Source organism: Falco punctatus, assembly GCF_963210335.1.
Source record: "Falco punctatus genome assembly, chromosome: Z".
NCBI lineage: Eukaryota > Metazoa > Chordata > Aves > Falconiformes > Falconidae > Falco > Falco punctatus.
Genome location: NC_137586.1, coordinates 54,559,798 through 54,580,327, shown reverse-complemented (window position 1 = coordinate 54,580,327; position 20,530 = coordinate 54,559,798). Strand labels below are relative to the sequence as shown.

At 39.9% G+C, this 20,530-nt stretch overlaps 1 protein-coding gene across 9 annotated transcripts in view; it reads right to left on the bottom strand.

The window, feature by feature from the left end:
• PIGG (phosphatidylinositol glycan anchor biosynthesis class G (EMM blood group)) overlaps nucleotides 1-20,530 on the bottom strand; it is a 102,883-nt gene that overhangs the window by 45,060 nt on the left and 37,293 nt on the right. For 8 of the 9 annotated variants that reach the window (XR_013924815.1, XR_013924816.1, XM_080371719.1 and 5 more), the window contains 3 exons: nucleotides 19,568-20,025; nucleotides 12,022-12,213; nucleotides 7,032-7,341 (listed from right to left, as the gene is read on the bottom strand). Coding sequence is in view for 7 of the 9 variants with exons in the window: in XM_080371719.1 (XP_080227845.1) it covers nucleotides 7,032-7,341; nucleotides 12,022-12,213; nucleotides 19,568-20,025 (960 nt within the window). In the remaining 2 variants the exon portion in view is untranslated. Of the gene's footprint in view, nucleotides 1-7,031; nucleotides 7,342-12,021; nucleotides 12,214-19,567; nucleotides 20,026-20,530 lie in introns of those variants that run through there. The other variant, XM_080371725.1, reaches the window with a different exon arrangement.

Here is a 20,530-nt window from a genome sequence, read left to right as displayed (position 1 = left end):
TAAAGTGTTTTTAACTAGCTCCACATAAGTAACACAGGACTTTATCCAGCCAAGCTCTGAAAACCTCCAAGCATGAAGACTACACAACCTGTGTGAGCAACTTTTTCCACTGCTTACTAATCACAAAAATCTTGCTGAACAGATGGAAAAATTAGTTAATGTGTAGTCTTCCCACATAAGTTACAACTGTTTAATAAATTTGCGTTTTAATTTCACATTGTCAGAGAGCAGCAATGGCCAACTGGTTCTGCAAGGGAACGTAAGCTGGGAAACGCACATGAAAACAAGGCAGGTGAGGGCAGTAAATCAGGAGGATTGGGAATGCTCAGTGGCATATCCAGGTCAGGATTGGATCCAGAGATAGTGATCAGGGCCAGATGCTGTCAAGGGATCACACAGCAAGTCTGTAGTACTGAGGCAGGTCCAAGATTAGACCAGGAAGCTCAGCTGCCAGGTCCTAGTCCAGATCAGGATCAAGAAGGTACCAGACAGGCATAGACATACCTGCTTGCACAGCTGCGACACAGCACAGGCAGTACAGCACTGGATTAAAAGCAGCCCCCTGAGGAAAGTAGGGCAGGCCCTTCCTTCTAGCTTTTCTCCCAACAACCCCTCTCAATGAAGGAGACGACCTTGAACCCCACTAAAATAAACTCCTAGACAGGAGATGCACTCGGGGCCTTGGCCCAGGTGAAGTGTATAATGCAAAACCAAGTGTAAGTTCAAGGCATTCTTTTTTTTCAAACCATACCTAATGTGGGGGCTTGGGGCTTTTTTTCTACTTCAGATCAAAATATTAGCTTCCACACCCAGGCGCTTCATTCTTCCCCGCAGCTTTCAACTATACCAAACGATTAATGGAAAATGGTATCTCTTTCTATGAGCCTTGCTTACTCTGTACACTTAGGATTTTCAGTTATACTTCCATAAAGTCTTTAAGGATGCTACAGTATTTTTTCAAAAGAACACTGTCTCATTCATTAAATATGCTATCCTGAACAAGGCTATTTTTACTCACAATCATATTGAAAAGGCCATCACTTACATTCCACACTTAGCAAGACAGAGTTACTGCTTTTGTCATTACGTACCCTACCAAGATTTAATAAAGGCTCAGCAACATGGGCAAGAAGTCTCATTCTCCTCATAATCACACCAGAACAAGCGCAAAAAGTAGTTCTCCAAATCTCTCTCCTATTTCCAGATGGAAGGATTGTATATTTAGTTTATAGTTCTCTTCTGCTTCATTTAGCTAGCACAGTTTAAATTTAGTATCCAATCTGATCTACATCAACAATTAATTTCAGTGTTTTTCAATTTCTGTATTTCAACCATAAACCTGCTATCATTTTTGTACGCTACATTAGATCTTTGTGCTTGTCTGGAAATTAAAAACCTAGCAGCACTCTAAGCTCAGCCAGTTTAATAGTAGTAGCTCTAGTAAACACAGAACTTGAGGAAAGTAAGTCAGGGAAGACATGTAAATCTATGCCAGCAGTGCACATCATGCCTAATAATACAGTGCTTCTTTCACATCTCTGCCCTAGCATTCAAGCATAGATATTGTTCACTCCAGAGGTAGTAAACGAATGACTAGCTGGTACCAAGGCAGGCTGAACAGAGGTCCATACTGAAGTTAAGAACTTGACAGACTTCTCCAGCAGACACAACACAGTTTTACTTCCTTAATATTTATCCAGTATTTGAGAATAAATGATACATAATCTGTCTGAAATACAACCTTTCCTGAGTCAGTGAATGTAAGACCTCAGTATTAATGGTCATGGCCAACACAGGTAGCTGCTAAACCTGGGACACCTGCAGTTTACTCAGTAAGAACAGTGTATCTTCACTGGAAGACATGGAAGGAGGGAATCTGAAAGCTGTCAACCAAGCAAAGACCTTCCTGGTTTTTAAAGGAAAAAAGATGAAATGGTTTATTCAAACAATTAAAATCTGTTTAATAAACCAGAGAGCTACATCATGAAAACTAGGGGTACTTTCAGAGTTCTGCCTTCTATCACTCAGGTAAGGAAGAGCTGGAAAACGTGCATAACCACACAAAATCATCTATGGTTTCTGCTTAGGTTACTCATCTACAGTACTCTTCACATACACATAAATGTTTAAAGTTTGAGTGCCCGCATCTGTCACAAAAGGTATGAGTGACCAGGGGAACCTGCATTGCCATACGACACACCTGAAGGGGAAGTTACCTCTACGTGTTTGAGAGAGGTGGTCCCAGTGCAGGGGTCAGGGCTAGATCTTTTCAAAATCAGGTATATAAAATGGCATAGAAATGGGTGAGGGTTCATCTGCTGTATATCTAGTATCAATCCTGCATCTATAGTTCAGTGATTGCCAGTTAATTAAGTGCCTTTAATATATGACTCCCAGTTTGTTATGTGCCACTAATATAATCAGTAAAACACTTGAGTCCTGATTTTAAGCTACACAAACTGAGCAGTTTTTCCTTTGCAACAAGTCATTCATGCTTTGAACTCAAATGAAAGGGAAGGAGAAACTTAAGTATCAAAAAAAAAACCCCAGCAAATGAAGAAATGGGTTTTGTAGGTTGTCAGGTTTGTAACTTTCCCTGGTAGTGCAGATCAGAATGCTAAACTGAGCAAAATTAAATACAAAGAGCATGAAATTAAGCATAATTTCTGGAAGAAGTTTCTTCCATCCTTGGATGTACAGCCCCAGACAGGAAAACCTATTCTCAGAACAAACTGGGAGAGTTACCCATTGAAGAGAGAGCATTAATTAGATTTTGAGGAACCTTTGTAGCTTCTGTAATTTTATCAGTTATCAGATTGACCATTCTGGTTTTTCTACATTAATATTTGGCACATCAGATGATTGCTTTCAATTGTGAAGGGCAAAAAATCCCCCCGACTCTTTGCCTTATATGATTAAATCTGTTCCTTTCAATACCTGCAGAACAATTTTTTCATCAGAGAATAAAACAACAAAGCTAGTATCTGAAGAGTGGTGTTTTGGTCAAACTCTTAATCTCCATCCTAGAAAGGGCTTCTAATGTAAATTTACTTACAGCATGTTTAAAAAGAGAACTGAAAACTTGTTCTCTGTGGAGTGGGGGGTGGAAGAAAATTCCATCTGTCTTGACTCTTAAAAACACTTTTTCCTTTAGCAGAATTGACTTCTCTATTTTTGAAACATCTCTAGGATGTTTTGAAAATAGGAAAAAATAGAGAAATGGAGATACATAGGAAAAAAATAGAGAAAAGAGAGACACAGGCTACAACCAAAACCGTTCTTTCTAAAATCCCTTGTGTTCTATTTTAAGTCATTCATCATTTTATTCTGTCTTGGACACACTGAATAGGCATACACCTTGCTTTTCCAAGTAGATAGTCAAAATAATGCGTAGAAGACTATTCAAGTTCTTCTGAAATTGATATATATTTTTAAAGGGCCCTGTGTTAAAGACAGAAAGAATTTCAGAAGAATCTGTTCAAAGCTGGAGTTTACAGACATGTGATGAGACACAAAAAGGCAGCTCCTTTTCTGGATCTGCTACATTTCATATCTCAGACTTAATAGTAAACCAGCATGGAAAACAAGGGGCAGAGGGGAATCTTTGGTCTGCTTATACTAGAAGTTTTGATAAGTAACTATCATCCTTCGTTCTCCGGATCTTAGAGTGACAGAAGATACAAAGACCAATCAAATAATCTAGCTCACAATGAGGCAATGGAGAATTTTTCCTTTCCGAACTTTGGATGCTGTGATTCAACAGCATGTCTGTGCAAGAGACTACCTTGTCAGAGCTAATTTTTAAAATATCCTCAAGATTGCTGAAATCTGTATCATGCTGGAAGTTATTATTTCCAAAGGAAACCCATCTAGAAGAAATGTCACATTTGCCAGCAGTGTGATGAGGCCTGGGTGGATGCTCTGAAAACACAAGATATCCAATAGCACAATGTGCAGCCGGTTAAAATGGAAATCACTTTCAGTCTTCTAAAAAGCAAAAAAATCCTCAACTGCATTTCTATCTTCCCACTAACTCTGGTAATAAAACCACTAAAAAAACCCGACATGTGTGATCTAACTGTTAACTGTTGCTGGTCTTGAATAAATACAGTTTTATTGGTATAGAAAAAAAGACTTTGGCATTACATAGACAAAAGGAAAGATTACCTATGCTCTTGATAGCCTCTGATAGCTTACTTCTGAATCAGTTGAATAACTTTTCCAATGTTCATGGAGATTCCTCCAGAAATGTTATTCCCCAATTTTTTGCAACACTCAGATCAGAGAAGACACAGAATTTAACCTGCCCAATTACACTTCTACAGCGCATGTATTATTTCAAAACCTCCTGATCTTCTATTCCGCCATACCATACTGGCCAAAGATATATGGGCTACACATATCTAATGTACTTTCACCTCACAACACTTTCAACACCGTCTCCCATAACATCCTCACAGGCAAACTGAAGCAGCCCAGGCTAGGACAGTGGACGGTGAGGTGGGCTGAAAACAGCTCACATGCTGGGCTCACAGGGTTGTGACCTGCAGGCCAGCCACGAAGGATCAACCCCAGGGCTTGACACAGACTGATACTGTTTTAACATCTCCATCAATGACCTGGACAATGGGGCACAGTGCCCCCTCGGCAAGTCTGCACACAACACAAATCTGGGAGGAGTGGCTGATCCAGTAGGTGGGTCTGCTGCCATCCAGAAGCACCTCAACAGGCTGGAGAAATGGGCTGTCAAGAAGCTCATGAATTTCAACAATGGAAAATGTCAAATCCAGCACTTGGGGAGAAAGAAATCCAGGCCAGGGTCCATCCAGGGGCTAACCATATGGGAAGCAGCTTGGCAGAGATGGACATGAGGGTCTTGGTGGACACCATGCTTCCATTTGCCCTTTGTGCAACTACCAACAGCACCTGGGACTGCATTGCCAAGAGCATCCCTTGCCAGTTGAGGAAGATGCTCCATTCCCTCTACTAAGCAGTGGTGAGATCACATCTGGGCTCCTGGATCCAGTTCTGGGGTTCCCAGCACAAGACAGACATGCATGTACTGGAGAAAGTCCACTGATGACAACGAGAACCAAGTATCTGTCACACAAACATCTATCTGAAAGATCTGGGACTGTTTAGTATCAAGATGAGAAAGCTCAGCAGGGTTCATAATAATGTGCGTAAATACCTGATGAGGGGGAGTAAAGAAGAGAGATATTCTGACCTCCGTCACTCAGCAGTGACTAGCACAAGGATGAAAAGCAATGCTTATGAACTGAAATACAGGAAGTTTTGTTTAAATATCAGGAAAAAAATTTTTACTGGCTACAGCAGTCAAGCACTGGGACCAACTGCCCAGAGAGGTTTCAGAGTCTTCATCCTTGCAGGTATTTCAAATCAGAATGGACAGAGTCCAGAGTGTCATGGTCATGGCTCAACAGTTAAGCCAACAGAGGTATCACCCTGAAATTTTGCAACAAACCAGAAAGCCTCTCCTCCTACACCAGAAACAACCTGATTCACATCTTAACAAATGCCCTCTTAAGATAGCCTGCTACACTAAGTTTCCAACGTTATTAGAAGTGGAAACAACCTCTCCATCTTCAAAGCTAAGGAGAGTTTTTATGAAATTGCAACCTTATTTGCAATGCAGAGAACTATATGATTGAAATCAGTAAAGCTCCTCAAGAAAGAAGATACCATTTCATAAAATAAGAATGGCATTCTGATTCTTATAAGAGACATTACTTTGTCACAGAATTTCCCTTCAGTCTTACTCTGTATGCAGACCTATTGAGATGCTACCAAAGGTTTTGTAAGCCTCAAGAATCAGGGGCAAAAAGCCATCTGCCTTTTACTGATATTAATCAACTTGGCTGAAATTTTTAAATTTGGTATCACTAGACCAGTACTTAGGAGGCCCAGCAACAGTCCAAAAAAGCCCCTGGTATGAGTATCTGATGTTTTTAACACATTTGGAAATCTATATTGAGGATATTCTCTATATAAGAATAATTTATTGAGGACTATTTCAGAGACCTGGACAGGCCAGAGAGTTGGGCAGAGAGGAACCTCATGAAGTTTAGCAAAGGCGGGTGTAAGGTCCTGCACCTGGGGAGGGACAACCCTACACACCGGTACAGGTTGGGGGTGACCTGCTGGAAGGCAGCTCTGCGGGGAAGGACCTGGGAGTCCTGGTGGACAGCAAGTTGTCCACAGTCCAGAGGTGTGCCCTGGTGGCCAAGAAGGCCAGCAGGATCCTGGGGGGCATTAGGAGGAGCGTGGCCAGCAGGCAGAGGGAGGTGATCCTCCCCCTCTGCTCTGCCCTGGTGAGGCCACATCGGGAGTGCTGTGTCCAGTGCTGGGCTCCCCAGTTGGAGAGAGACAGGGAACTGCTGGAGAGGGTCCACCAGAGAGCTGTGAAGATGATGAGGGGATGGAGCATCTCCCTGATGAGGAAAGGCTGAGAGAGCTGGGCCTATGTAGCCTGGAGAAGGGAAGACTGAGGTGGGAACTTGTTGATGTGTACAAATATCTTAAGGGTGAGTGTCAAGGGGCCGGGCTCTTTTCAGTGGTGCCCAATGACAGGACAAGTGGCAACAAGCACAAACTGCAACACAGGAAACCCCATCTGATTATAAGGAAACACTTCTTTACTCTGAGGGTGACAAAGCGCTGGAACAGGCTGCCCAGAGAGGCTGTGGAGTCTCCTTTTCTGAAGACATTCAAAACCCATCTGGATGTGACACTGTGCAACCTGTTCTAGGTGAACCCCCTGCCGGGGCTGAACTAGAAGATCTCCAGAGGTCCCTTCCAACCCTGACCATTCTGTGATGTCATCAAGGTATGCATTCTACTTGATTGTGAAAACAAAACATTAATAATACAGCTAGAAACTAAACCCTCCTGAGAACTCTGTAAACTCTTCCATTCTGAGATTTATTTGGCATTTTACTCACAATGGACAACATTTCTTTCAAAAACTATTCCCTTTCCCACCCCTGTAGCAGGGACAGTATTCAGCTTACCTGAAAATAGAAGAAAGCTTGGCCAAACCAGTAGTGCATGACAGTGATCTGTGCCGCATCACATTTCAAAGGTCTCCAGATATATTTTGTCATCATTGTCTGAATCAGCAGACAAAACACCAAGACTGGTAAATTGTGAGGTCTAAATAGAAGGGCTGCTAGTAGAACCAATCCACTATACACTTCCCATAATCCTGTACTCTTCACGCTGGAGTCTGCAGAAATAACCTGTGACTTCAGTAAATCTTTAGTGCCAGTGAAGACTATGCCAAGAACAAACACATAAACAAAACGAGCTTCAGTAATCCCCCTAAAAAGGAAATTTAAAAAAAAAAGTAATAATAATTAATAAATAAATAAAACAGGAAGATTAACTACTTACTAATATCTATTTCACAGGTCAAAAAGTCTTTCAAGAGAGGTGCAAGACCAATGCAGTTCTGCCAAACAGGTTAAATTCTAAGGCTAGTACTGACCAGTTTCATGAGAGAGATTTCTCAAATACAAAAACTCTAAAAATGATTCATACTTGCATTACAACACATCCAAATCAACTTTATCAAAGAAAACAGCTTGTACTAAAAACTAAACTAACCTAGAACATAAAAATGAGATTTTATGTCAATTCGTGTAACCAAAATAAATTTATTATTATTTGAAGTCTAGATTCCTAAATATATTCATATAAACATGCCATTTATATAACATAATGAACTTCCCCAAAAATACTCCTTAAAGTGATAAAGAAACTTCATTTCAGGAATTAAATTGACATTAAAATTACTACTCCCTTTAAGATGTTCCGTGATTTTTCACAACTCATTCACTCAAATACAGGTTTCTTTTTCACCAGCCAAAGAAACAGCAACAGTATCTGAAGACCTTTATTTCATATGAAGTCTGAAATTTTCGCACTCTTCAGACATTTTCTCACCTTACACAGCTGCACAGATATACAGACATGCTGGTTTATACCAGCATATTTTTTCCTTGTAACTGTGCATATTTTTCAAATCTCTAAGCAATTCCATTTAAAAAAAAAATGGATGTTTTAAGTAGTAAGTGTAATTAGCATCCACTACTATGTTCACTCAACCTATAAATTCATTTGCCTCTTTGTTTCCAGTGGAATTTGGCTTGTGAAGAAAACACAGCATCTCATCCAAACAACTGACAAGGACCAGTAAGCTTAAAAACAGTGACCTACTATTCTAGAAGAGCAAGGCCCAAGGAACAAAGAACCTGAAAGCAGATATCCATCCAAATGCACTGATATTCTTATATTTACTGGACAAAAAAAAGTCACAATCATGTTAGTATGTGCTAATCAATAATAATCATCCAATGAACTCGCCAAATGAGCATATTAAATTTTGTGTTATAAATATATTTTTTAATCTTACAAAAGATAAAAATACACATTATCTACATATTTTATCCATAATTTAATACACACCTGTCCTTAGAGATTACCAGTCATTTATATACAAGTGGTGAACAAACACCTACAAAGTTAATACAATTCACTCAGAAATGGGGATTCTTGAGTCATCTGGACTTAATAATATATGCAGGATTAGACCATGGCACTAAAAATAATAGAACTGTATTTATACTTGGTGTAACTAGCGTAACTAGCTGACCCCAGAAAACACCACTAGTCAAAATCTCTAAAAATAAATTTCTCCTTTTGACTTCCATTTTTTTTTTTCATTCTTTGGAAAGTCACCTTCCTTCTCAAACACCTACCAACAAATGAGCTTGAATTCAATATTTCTTTTCCACACACAGGAAAGAGAATCAAAAAGCAAAAGGAGAAATAATAAGCAACAGTATTTGTATGTTCCGATTTCTTTTTGCACCCACAGAACCAAGAAACAGGGCAAAACCACCACATGACAATCATGTGACCTTCCTAAACACGAACACAGCGCTCAGTTCTGTGACTTAGCTTTCAAAGGTTCAAAGTCATACCTAATGGTCTATGCAAAGGAGCTTTACTCTTATTTTATTCCCTTAGATAGCAAGCCTTTGTAAAAACCCTTTAAGGACAACTGGCTTTTTCCTTTAGGGGGAAAAAAAAACAGTAAAGCTTACAGAGTTCCGCTGTTTCTTGCTAATGCAGAAATTCAGTGGCCTTTTTCAGTATCTCTGGTAATTCTGATGTAATTATTACCATAAAATATTCAAATATATTCATGTGACTTAGAAATAAAACTTTGAGAACTAGCTTTGGGTATTTGCCACTACTATTTTCTGTTTTCACTTAACTCATTTAACTCATAGACAGAAATGCAAATTAAAAAAAAAATTCTCAGCAAATGCATTACTATCGTGTTAGTATGGTATATACTAATCTTTTTCATCACACAAACTATCATTTTTAAAAAAGAACTCCGAGGAAAACTGAAGGCCAAATTACTTTCTTGCATTTTTAATTTACAGCTTGTCTTAGTCTGAGCCATAGAAGATGGGACACCCCTCTATTGCCTCTTCTCCCTCATCCACCTCCCAGAAGTTGTCACATTCAGAGAAAAAAAAAACACTTATCTTCACTAAAGGGTACAGAGAAGGGGCATTTCAGAGCAAAGATTCTCCACCTTACAGAAGAAAGCACTGTGCATGAAAAATGCAGCTGCCTACAGCTTTTTCCCATATTACACAAAACAACCTCTACCTTGCACCTGGATCTGGAGCTATTCCATATAATAAATATATTAAAGATACCTCTAGACACATGTAAAAGAAAGTCCTGGGTTTGCTCCTGGCAACATTTTAAATAGGCTTTTACCATTTATTGTATCAGCCATCTAATAAAGATGAACTAGGATCACCGTGTCAACACATCAGCTAATATCTGAAATCTGCCAAGATGTGTCTACCATCTTTTTTGACATGCTTGTATTGGGAGCCTTGCTGAAAATAACATGTTTGAAAAGTCAGTGATCTTGGGAAAACCACCTGCTCCATTAGACCTTATACTTTAGGTTTGAGAAGGCCACATGTTAGCATAAGTAGCCGCTGCAAGACACCATGCTGGAACCCCTGTGCTAGCCTGTGTTGCATGCTGGTGGGCATTATGGCAAAGATTAACATTCTGGCAGAATTAGACAAGTGGATTTGTTTTGGTTTGTTTGGATTTGTTTGGGCGTTTTTGTTGGGGTTTTTTTTGGTGGTTTTTTTTTTTTACACAAAATCAAAGGCACCATGGGTATGGGAGGGATGCAGAACCTCTCCACAGGTAGGACCTGTGTGCCGCCGGAAGATTCATCTGAGGTTTGTCTGATGCTGCACAAAAGCAGGGTTTCCCAGCATCCGGAGACACTCACTACCTACATTCCTTTTTTACTCTACCTTATTAAAACAATAGTTTTGTTACATATGTGTTGTTAGTCCTTTCTTCCTGAGATCTAGAAAAAGCCTTGCACCAATATTCCTGCCCCAGGTGCAGAACACATGCCAACACAAAGATCAGACTTGTATTTGCTGACTCTACCAGCTTTCACCAAAGAGCTTACACAAAGGGTAAAAAAATGTATAAAGCTTTGAAACATGACAGTAGCTTTTAAACTGGTATATAATCAGAGCTATATGAAGGTCTGACATAATTTAAGCAAATCAACATGTTCATTATTTAAGGTGAAATTACACAAAAAGCCTGTACCTTTCTTACTAGCGATCAACATGCTACCTATAGAATGGATGGTTCCCAGTAAATGCTTTATCTTTAATCTTTAAGTATTCCACTTATTTCTCTAACCACATTTTATTTGCAGATCAATTGCTGTATGCAAGGACAGTATTCTCCAAGGATTTTACTCAAACAAAAAGCAAAATTAGAGGTCATGCTCAAAAACTCAAAATGTTTCAAACACAGAGCCAAATCCTGCAAACTATGTAAAGTTTACCATTACTTTGACCATCCAACAGAACTAGCACACAATGTTAACTTAACACTAGTATATAACTAGAATTATTTGGAAATATTTGGAATGACAGAATGTATGTAAATATATCTAGATATAGATACATTCAAATATTTGTTATAAAACATGCCGCATTAGCAAATCTGATCTTCTGTATGCCCTAAGATCTACTCCTGCAGGGGTTTTCCACTTCTGCATATCTTGTAAATCTCTGGCCACTGATTAAGAAGCTCCAACAGAAACCATTTGTACCCATACCAAATTCAAAATGAGTGTGAGAGGAAGTTTATTACATCCAGAAGACAATTGTTTTACTTCTCTTCTATGACCTGTTCCTCCTCATCAAATGTCCTACTGTCTCTGGAAGTTTTCTGGAGCTCTCTGACATTAGAAAAAAAATGAGGCTGCAGAGTCAGGTACAATCCAACAGTAAAAAGCATCATAAGAAAACTAAAGCCACTTAGCTACATTCCAAAACTAGCTATTGGTAAAACAGCTAATACCTTCCTTACAGTTACAGACTAGTTCAGGAAGAAACTTAACATCCACATAAATACTCTTAGTATGCATTCTGCAGCATAGCTTAGACCTCAAGAAGGATCTGGTTACATCTTGAAAAGCCATACATTACAGAACACTCACCTGCTAAAGAAAGATATGGAAAAGCAATTCTCCCAATTACTGCCCGAGCATTTTTCAAAAGTAGCAAGTTGCTAAATGAGCTTGGCCTGCACCCTACTAAATTTGCTAAGTCCATCTAAAACAAGAGGAGGTGGTGCTTTTGGAGTTTCTTTGTAGCAAAAATACAGGGCATGACTATTAGATTTTCCTCATATTAATTCTTATCTGACTTGCTACTGATCTGCCACAGTCGAAAGATGCTTTATGGGGCTCAAAATTATGCACACACCACAAAAACTGAGTGTTGGCCACCTACAAAATAAGAGTTTTATTCATAAGAATATGATTCCAGCCTAGACATGTCCCCTCCCACCCCATCCCCTGATATCCAAAGTTTTAGCACCTCTCTAGAAATAGAGTTACATATCTGTTGATTAACTTACTTTGAAATATCTTTGCTGTCATGTTGCCATGGAAATATGACATTTCCAATAGCTGCCCGGTAACTGTAGACTCCCAGGAGCCCGAGTGCCATAGCAATTTTTGAAACTAGGGAGCACCTTCTTTGAACCAGAAAGAGGATCATAAGCAGGGAGATTGCAGCCAAGAATGAGAGTTCAGATTTATGTTCAGAGCTGGAAAAAAAAAGAAAACAACAAACAATAAAAACCCTTCAAGCCACTGTAATTATTGCTAAACACATTTGACAAAGCCTTAGCTACAGAACCGTATTTCCAAATTAATCACTGCAACTGACATCTGTTATGAACTTTGAGGAGGTATGGTAAAATATTTTATTATTTTTAGAAAAGCAGTTTTATTAATGAAGTTTTCTATTCAAGCATGCATGTTTAAAAGTGTAATTATTGTGTTCCACCATACGCTAGTTATTCTGTTAACTATATAAAAACTGAGCTGCGTATTGCATAATGAAAAGGGTCTAATGCTTTTAACTAGGGTTTTGTTATTTTTACATTTTGAAACAGTGCATATGGCTTAAACTACAGCATTTCACTTTCTAGCATAAAGCAGAAAAGATTTTTGCACTACAAAATCAGTTATTCTCCCTTTTTAAATAACTGCACATGGTTTGATTTGTTTAATTTTAGACAAACAAAACATTACCTAGCCAAAATGACCAAAAATATACTTACACAGTTTAAAACATACAAATGTAAGCACAATATGTTTCCCTTTCGCAACTACAGTACATTTACTGGATCAGTACATAGAAGAGAAGGAGACAAAAAAATTTGCATCATAGCCAAGATTACAGATACAGTTGGTTTGTTCCCCTGCATCGCAAATAGGTAACATTCATTCCAGAATCAAAGGCATTTCATTGAGCATGCTGGGAAAGTTATGTATTTAAATCTATAGTGATATCAATTAGCACTACAAAATGTAGTGCGGTAACATAAAGATCTGCACTCAACTCCTACCCGTAGCTAGCTATACAATTTCAGAAGGCCCACTGTAATCCAGGAATCGCTAACCCTTGCCTACTGCAAATGTTGCCAGTATCCCAAATGACCTAAGCCGACTAATTTTGTTAGATTTAGGTTTTGTTAAGAACGTCATGTAGTGTGTGAGAGCCAAGGGCTCCATCTTCTGTCTTTCAAACTTCAAAATCCCATGATAAAAGATCACCAACTTCAGCAAACTGAGAATGAGCCTGGGCTGTAATCTGTGTTAACTCTGACTGCACTTACAAAACTGCAATTTTATCTTTGATTTAATCAATATTATATACTTCTAACAGGTTTACTTTCCTGTTCCCTACTATATGCTTTATCAGGAGTTGGATCAATAGCTGTTTCAGCTGCTGTGCTTGAAAGTCACAGAGGAAAGGATATGGGGCAGAAAAATTGTCCTGTTTGTCCTCCCTGAAGGACCCAGTCAAGCACTTCATACAACTTACCCAAGAGACGCACTGCTCTCTGCAGGCCAGCAGAGGAATAAGAACTAAAACACTACGGGTGAGAAAATGTAGTCTTGATGTTTACCCTCACTATTGCTCTTTCTCTACAGGAGACAGTAGAAGCAGTGAATGGATTGCTGTAGCAACCTGTGAAGATGGTGCACACACCATCTCTCGTGATCAACACATGAAGAACTAATTTAGTAGCCACTGCATCTGGCAAACGAACCCTTGGGGAAAATTTTAAAAGCTTTCACCCCATCTTCTCCTTGGCTGTTCATTGTACAAGAGAGATAAAACAAATCAGGGATAAATAAGAACAAATCTTCATCATCATCTTTGTCTCTTACCTAAAACACTCAATGCACTTCTATTAAAGAGACTCTTCATACAAAACTTACATAGAAACACATAGAAAATTTTAAAAATTCCTACCTCTACTAAGTAACTGCTGGTGCTATATCAAGCAAGACCCTAACAGCTGCAATTTCGTACAATGAACATTTGAAATCTTACTCTACCTGCTTCCTCCTCCCCCTCCCCCCTCCCCCCCCCCAAAAAAAAGGAAATTCTTAGAGAAGGCCCAGTGGACAACAAGGGTATGTTCAAAGTCATGTGCACATCAGTCACTAATGGTGCATTCGTGACTCCTAGCCCAGGGGTTTATATGCAACTCCTGCTGCTTCTTGTCACTTCAAGCTGATGCTGTCTTTGACAGCTTCACTCCTTCCACAGTGAGCCATGCAGCAGCTCTGACCAAGATTAACAGCCAAATGAAGCTAACTGAATACCAATTCAAAAGAAAACACGACTTCCAGACAAATTTAGGGATTGCATGTTCTCTTCTGCTTCATCTACTGTCTGGTTTTCTTTTGCTTGCTTTTTCCCCATCAGTCTTTTTTTTTTTTTTTTCCTTTGTAGCTGGTTTCACAGAGTCTCTCTGCAAACAACAAGGAATCTTTTCCTTATTTCAGCACTGTTGAATACATCCCTGGTAGCCAAATTCAACACGCTACAGGTAGAATGATTTTCTGTGGTTTGCTGCTTACTTTTTTCCATGCACAAACCTGCACAATAGCCTCTTTGTCTCAAATGCTGAGCCCCTTAAGAACTGTCCAGATAAGCAAAATATTAGTCTGAGCATGAGACACAAAGACGTCTTTTACACAGACTTAAAAGGTCAGTATGTTATCCCAAACCCGAGTTCTTCACCCAGCCTGCAAGAGCTGATCCACAGAGTAGAGATACTTGTCTATTGCCCCTCTTCGGAGAGATGCGTGCTAGGTGGTAAATCCACAAAGCTAGCACCCCTCTCGACACGTGGTAGAACATTTTATCCTACACACACTTTGAACAATGGTTTACAATGACGTTTAGTCACACTTAATTCTCACCGATTCTTTTTTTTACCAAGTATGTTCTGTGAGGAGGGGGCTTTGTTAGTAGGGGCCTTTCTTTCCTTGAGGGTAGATCTTTTAGTCTGCTAATTAGGACAGTTCACACACAGTTCCAGTAATTTTCTGTTTGGTCTCACTAACCATTTGGTTCTCCTTGAGCTTACCCTGTTATTTCTTAGCTTGACATATTTATGCTGTCTATTCCTGCTCCCAAGGCCATGTCTGGCTAACTATTTGTAAGGATTAACTGACATCCTCTGTTTTTCAAATTCTTCCTTTTTTCCTTTAAAGTAAATAATTGTATCAAATGCAGCAGGGGGTGGGGGTGGGGGGTGGGGGGGAAGAGGGTAGTTTGTTTATTAGTTTACCTTAAGAGACAAAATAGAAGGCTGGCTAGAAAAAGCTTGAGTGCCTTTAACTCAAACTAACAAGGGTACACATGATCTAAGTAAGGTTCTTATTACTAAAAAATGTGCTATTAAGACACAACTATGCAAATTAAACACATACTAAAAATAGACTAACAATCAACCTTTCAGACTAGCAATGCATTTTGGGAAGAGGAATAAGTGGTTTATGCAACTCAGCTTATCACCAACTTTTAATTTATGCTATAAGGAAAACACATCATCTCAATCCTGATCAAAACACTAGGGAAACAGACATCTCTACCACCTTGTTCTCTTGTGAAAGAGAAGTAACAGACGTTAAAACTTCCAACCAAAGAAAATGCAAGCATGATTGCCAAATAGGAATTCACAGATGCTCTACAAACCACAGGATGTTCAAAGATTTAGCTGCATCATTGACTGATCTTTCCAAACCTTGTCCAGTGAACCATTTCAGACCCAAGAACTCACCTACGTCCCATCACTCCAAAAAACGTGCACTTCAAATGCTGCTCTTCGGGCAATCTTTTAACTCTATAAAGCAACTGAAGTATAGGACAGCATGGTGACATTATTATATTCTACTGCTAAGCTAAAAACCGCCCCATTGATTTAAGTCAGGATGTAGCTCCACAACAGGCCAAGCCAACCTGTGCCAGGGCTGCCAGGGTTCTGCTCTTTCACCTGCTCCCTAAACACAGCAGAAGTAGTTACAGACCCAATGACACATCCTCTCAGCCTGCCATGGCAAGGCACTCTGCACCGTTTCACAATCATTGTAAAGCCCCCAAAAGTAGAAGTTTGTGAATAGTTGCTTCTTTTTCAATCAGATTTGAAAGGCAAATGAGTTTTTGTAAGGAATGCTTGACAACAGCAGAAAGAAAAAAATGTTTATGTCTGCAGCACTTCAAAACATGCAGATTCTTCTTCCACATTTCATTTCTACAGGAATTTCAACAGCAGCAGTGCTGGCTTGCACACTCTTCCTTTCCCGCATTCCTATTCCTAAGCCAGCTCATTTGCCTGTGAAGCTGGATGATGAATCAGACTGGGAAGTGATCCATCTGAACATCAAAAGTTTCCCACGCCATCTTGGGTTATTTTTCCAGCCACATTTATTCAATGATTTAGTTCACCATACTAACAAAGCAACAGCTGTGCTGGTAAAATGCAGGGCTAGTGAGGGGAGGAGCAAAACAGCAGGTAACTTGCCTTGTAATACAAGAGAAACTTTAACATACTATTATAGCCGAACAAGCAGCTGTGGCCTAAGACTATAGCTGTAGGACCTTTCCTCTTCTTGCTTCAAGACCCAAGGAAATACACCCAACGTGAGGCTACAGTTTGATGGGGAAGCACACGGAGCACCTCATTGTAAAAAACTCTGAAGTTTTGGTTTTGATATCTAGCTGCTGTACTTCAGCCTTACTAAAGGGGGAGGCAGACAGCTTTAATAATAGAGTTGTGATGGCTTTATGAAGGGGCAGTAATACTTACTCAACTTGACAGATTTCTGTGATGACATGACTAGCTCAGTGGAAGAGCAGCCAATGCTGTTTATCTTGGCTTTAACAAGGTTTATAACACCGTCTCCCATAACATCCCACAGGCAAACTGAAGCAGCCCAGGCTAGGACAGTGGACGGTGAGGTGGGCTGAAAACAGCTCACATGCTGGGCTCACAGGGTTGTGACCTGCAGGCCAGCCACGAAGGATCAACCCCAGGGCTTGACACAGACTGATACTGTTTTAACATCTCCATCAATGACCTGGACAATGGGGCACAGTGCCCCCTCGGCAAGTCTGCACACAACACAAATCTGGGAGGAGTGGCTGATCCAGTAGGTGGGTCTGCTGCCATCCAGAGGCACCTCAACAGGCTGGAGAAATGTCGCAACAGGAACCTTACGAACTTCAACATAGGGAAGAAACAACTCCCGCACCTTGGAACAAATAGCTACACACATCACAACAGACTGGGGCTAACCATCTTCTCAGATGTGGCTCTGAGTGCCCTGGTGGACACTGAGTTGATCATCAGCCAGCAGTGTGCCCTTGCAGCGAGGATAACCAACAGCACTTGGAGCTGTACTACAAAAAATGTCACCAGCAGGTTGAGGAAGGTTCTTCCCCTGTGCTCAGACCTTGGTCCAGTTATGGGTTATGCAGTACAGAAAAAGCTACAGACATACTGGAACTAGTGCAGTGAAGCACTATGAAAATTATGATAGGATGAGAGCATCTGTCATACAAGCAGCAGCTCAATGCACTGGCACTGTTTAGCCTCGAGAAGAAAAGGCTCAGTATGAATCTTACCAGCCTGATTATAGAGCTGAAGGATGTTAAAAAAAAAGATGAAGCCATATTCTTCTCAGTGGTGCCCAGCAAAAGAGCAAACAGGAAGCAATGGACACAAACTGAAACAAAGGAATTTCTGTTTAAACAAAATGAAAATATGGGGGGCGGGGGGCGAGAAAAAGAGGTTGCCTAGAATAGTTGTGGAGTCTCCATGCTTGGAAATATCAAAGACCCAGCTGGACAAAGATCTGAGCAACCTATTCCTGATCACTCCGCTCTGAGTAGGAGAACTGAACAAAATTTCCAGAGGTCCCCTCCAACCTCAACCATCCTGTGATTCTGATATCCAATTTACAGGAGAAATAATAAAACACAAAAACAGTCTCTTCCCTCCCTTCTCCCCGCTCCCTCCCCAACAAACTAAAAAAAAGACTAAGCCAGAACAAAAGTAAAGAACCTTGCTTTACCTGAGCGGGTTGCTTGGAAGCTCCTCACAGGCAACAGTGTTAAGGGTTTGGCACACAGGATTTCCCAGGTTTTGTTATCAATCAGGAAGCCACAGAAACACCTGCTCTAGCTGTAGACCATGTTCTACCTGTGCTGTCTCCCTGAGTCCCCATAGCCCAAGACTACAACAGGTTTTGCTGCTCTACTGGCATAGCTAGCACCTGGAAATCAGAGGTGGGAGCATGCTTAACCAAGACAGGATCTTTAAAGTTACACCCAGGCATGCACACACAATTTTTAGAAGGCTAGTAACATTTCCAAGTGTCCATAACCATTCACGGGGGATCATACAAGCAAAAGAAATCTGTGAAACAAATGCAGTTTTTCAGCTTCAGGAGTATCAAGTCCTTGTTTCGTGGCACTGTAGCACTAGTACACTCCAAAGAAAAGGGCTGACAGCCTGAAGAAGACATCTTTCTTAGGAAGTTATTGGGCAAATACATCTTTGGAAGATGTTCAGGATTAATTATAAAAAACCTCCCACTGGCATCAGATCACACTAATCCTGCTCACACACTGGCTTAGCTCATAATGAAAGAGTTCTCTATCATGTGAGATAACTCCCAATTATCATTGGGAATATGACATTCCTCCCTCAATCCCTCACCTCATCACAAGAGGAGGAAGGCATGGTGAAAGCTTTGGTATAGAACAATTGCTATAATGCAATAAATTCCCTAATAACTCATGTCTTTCTGCACTCATGCCTGTCACAGCAATTAACATTTTATCTGTGAGGCTGCCAATAAGTAACAAGTCTCATATTAGTTCATTTGCTCATGTCACTTTTAATGAATGATGATATTTCATCCACACACTGTGAGGTACTGGCAAGAAATCTATCTTACACAGCAGAGCCTTCCCACCTTCTGTCTGCAAAACCCTGTTCAGTCAGCCACAAGGTATTGCTTCTCCATCCACCAGCTGAAGTACAGAAGACAGTTCAAATATCAAGTACTTCTTATCACTGAATAATGACTGTACTTCTACACAATGCTAGAAGGTATTACAAAAAGAAGCCCCTCTCCAGTGTACTTCAAGTTGTAAAAAATTCCCTTTCCTGTTTATCATACTATCCTTGAAAAATTCCTTTTCACTTTTCCACCCACAGGTTAAGTGTCTGTGATAGACACAGAAGAGTTCTACGTACAGCATCTTCTCCTGCAACTTTATGAAGTTTGGAATTGAGCAGGACCTTCTGCCCTAATTTCAAGGGTTTAGTTCTGTTAACTAACTTTTAATTTCCCAAACTTTAGATAACTCATGGTGCAGGGCAAAGATTATCAACTATTGATAGCACACGAGGAATTACTTCTGCATGAAATAGCAGTGAAGAACTCCTTATGTTACTTCACTGTTTACCACTGTTTGCAGCACTCTTCTAAACAGACTATAAAAATGTATACTTATTTAATCAAATGAAACATACATTAGTTTTCAAATAAGACAGAAAATATGACAATAAATCTGATACACACCTTGTCAACCAATGTCCAAAGTCTGACCGATGAGCCCACTGGACGCCTGTCTGATTCAAGGATCGAAGTAGCCGACAGCAAATAAGGATGATCCATGGACTTGCTAAGCTTATCCACTTATCTGATCCTTTTATGAATTCAGCCGAAGAGGTGGCCTTGCTCAGCTTTGAATTACCTGCTGCTGGAATGTCTATATTCTTGCACTCAGAGGCTTCCCCGACACTATCAAAATTTTGTTTCATAGTGGTGCTATGGTGAGGTTCCCATTCTTTCAGAAGAAAATTATTCCTACAAAGTTCCTGACACAGCACCAAACAAAGCGTATTGATAAGAAAATACCAGGTTTGATGTTCCTCTTCTATAAAACTGCTTGCCCCTAAACTCAAAACATGGCCAATTGTTCCAGCCAGAATCAGCACATCTATTTCTGACCAGCTGGAACTGGACACAACCAGATTCTGCAAACAAAACAAAAAAATATAGCAGTGGTGAAAGCATACAAAGATTTCACTTGTTTAAGCATTTATACTGTGGTTACAGCCATTTCCTCTAAGAAAACAAAATAAACAGTGAGACATGTTATTTCTAGCTTGACAAATCCCAGAAATTTATAAAAGAATCATTTCAGTGTAGCCTATTTAGCTAGCATTGCAACATAATGATACTTTTTAAAATGACAATGTGTTAGTGAAAAAATTTCTCCATGAATAATCATCACAACAATACACATTAAGATTCCCTACCACTCTGTCACAGAAGATTCGAAACAAGCTCTCTCCCTGTTGCACATTTGTAGAAGTAAAAATAGAAGTCCTGCAGAGATCAAACTTGAGATACAGATGATAGGTAATTTTCTAAGTTTAAATCTGTGCTACCGTCAACTCAGTACAGTGACAGCCTTCACTAATCAAATTAACAAAAGTTGCTCGCAGACAGTCTGATGGCACCCCTTAACCCTGCTTA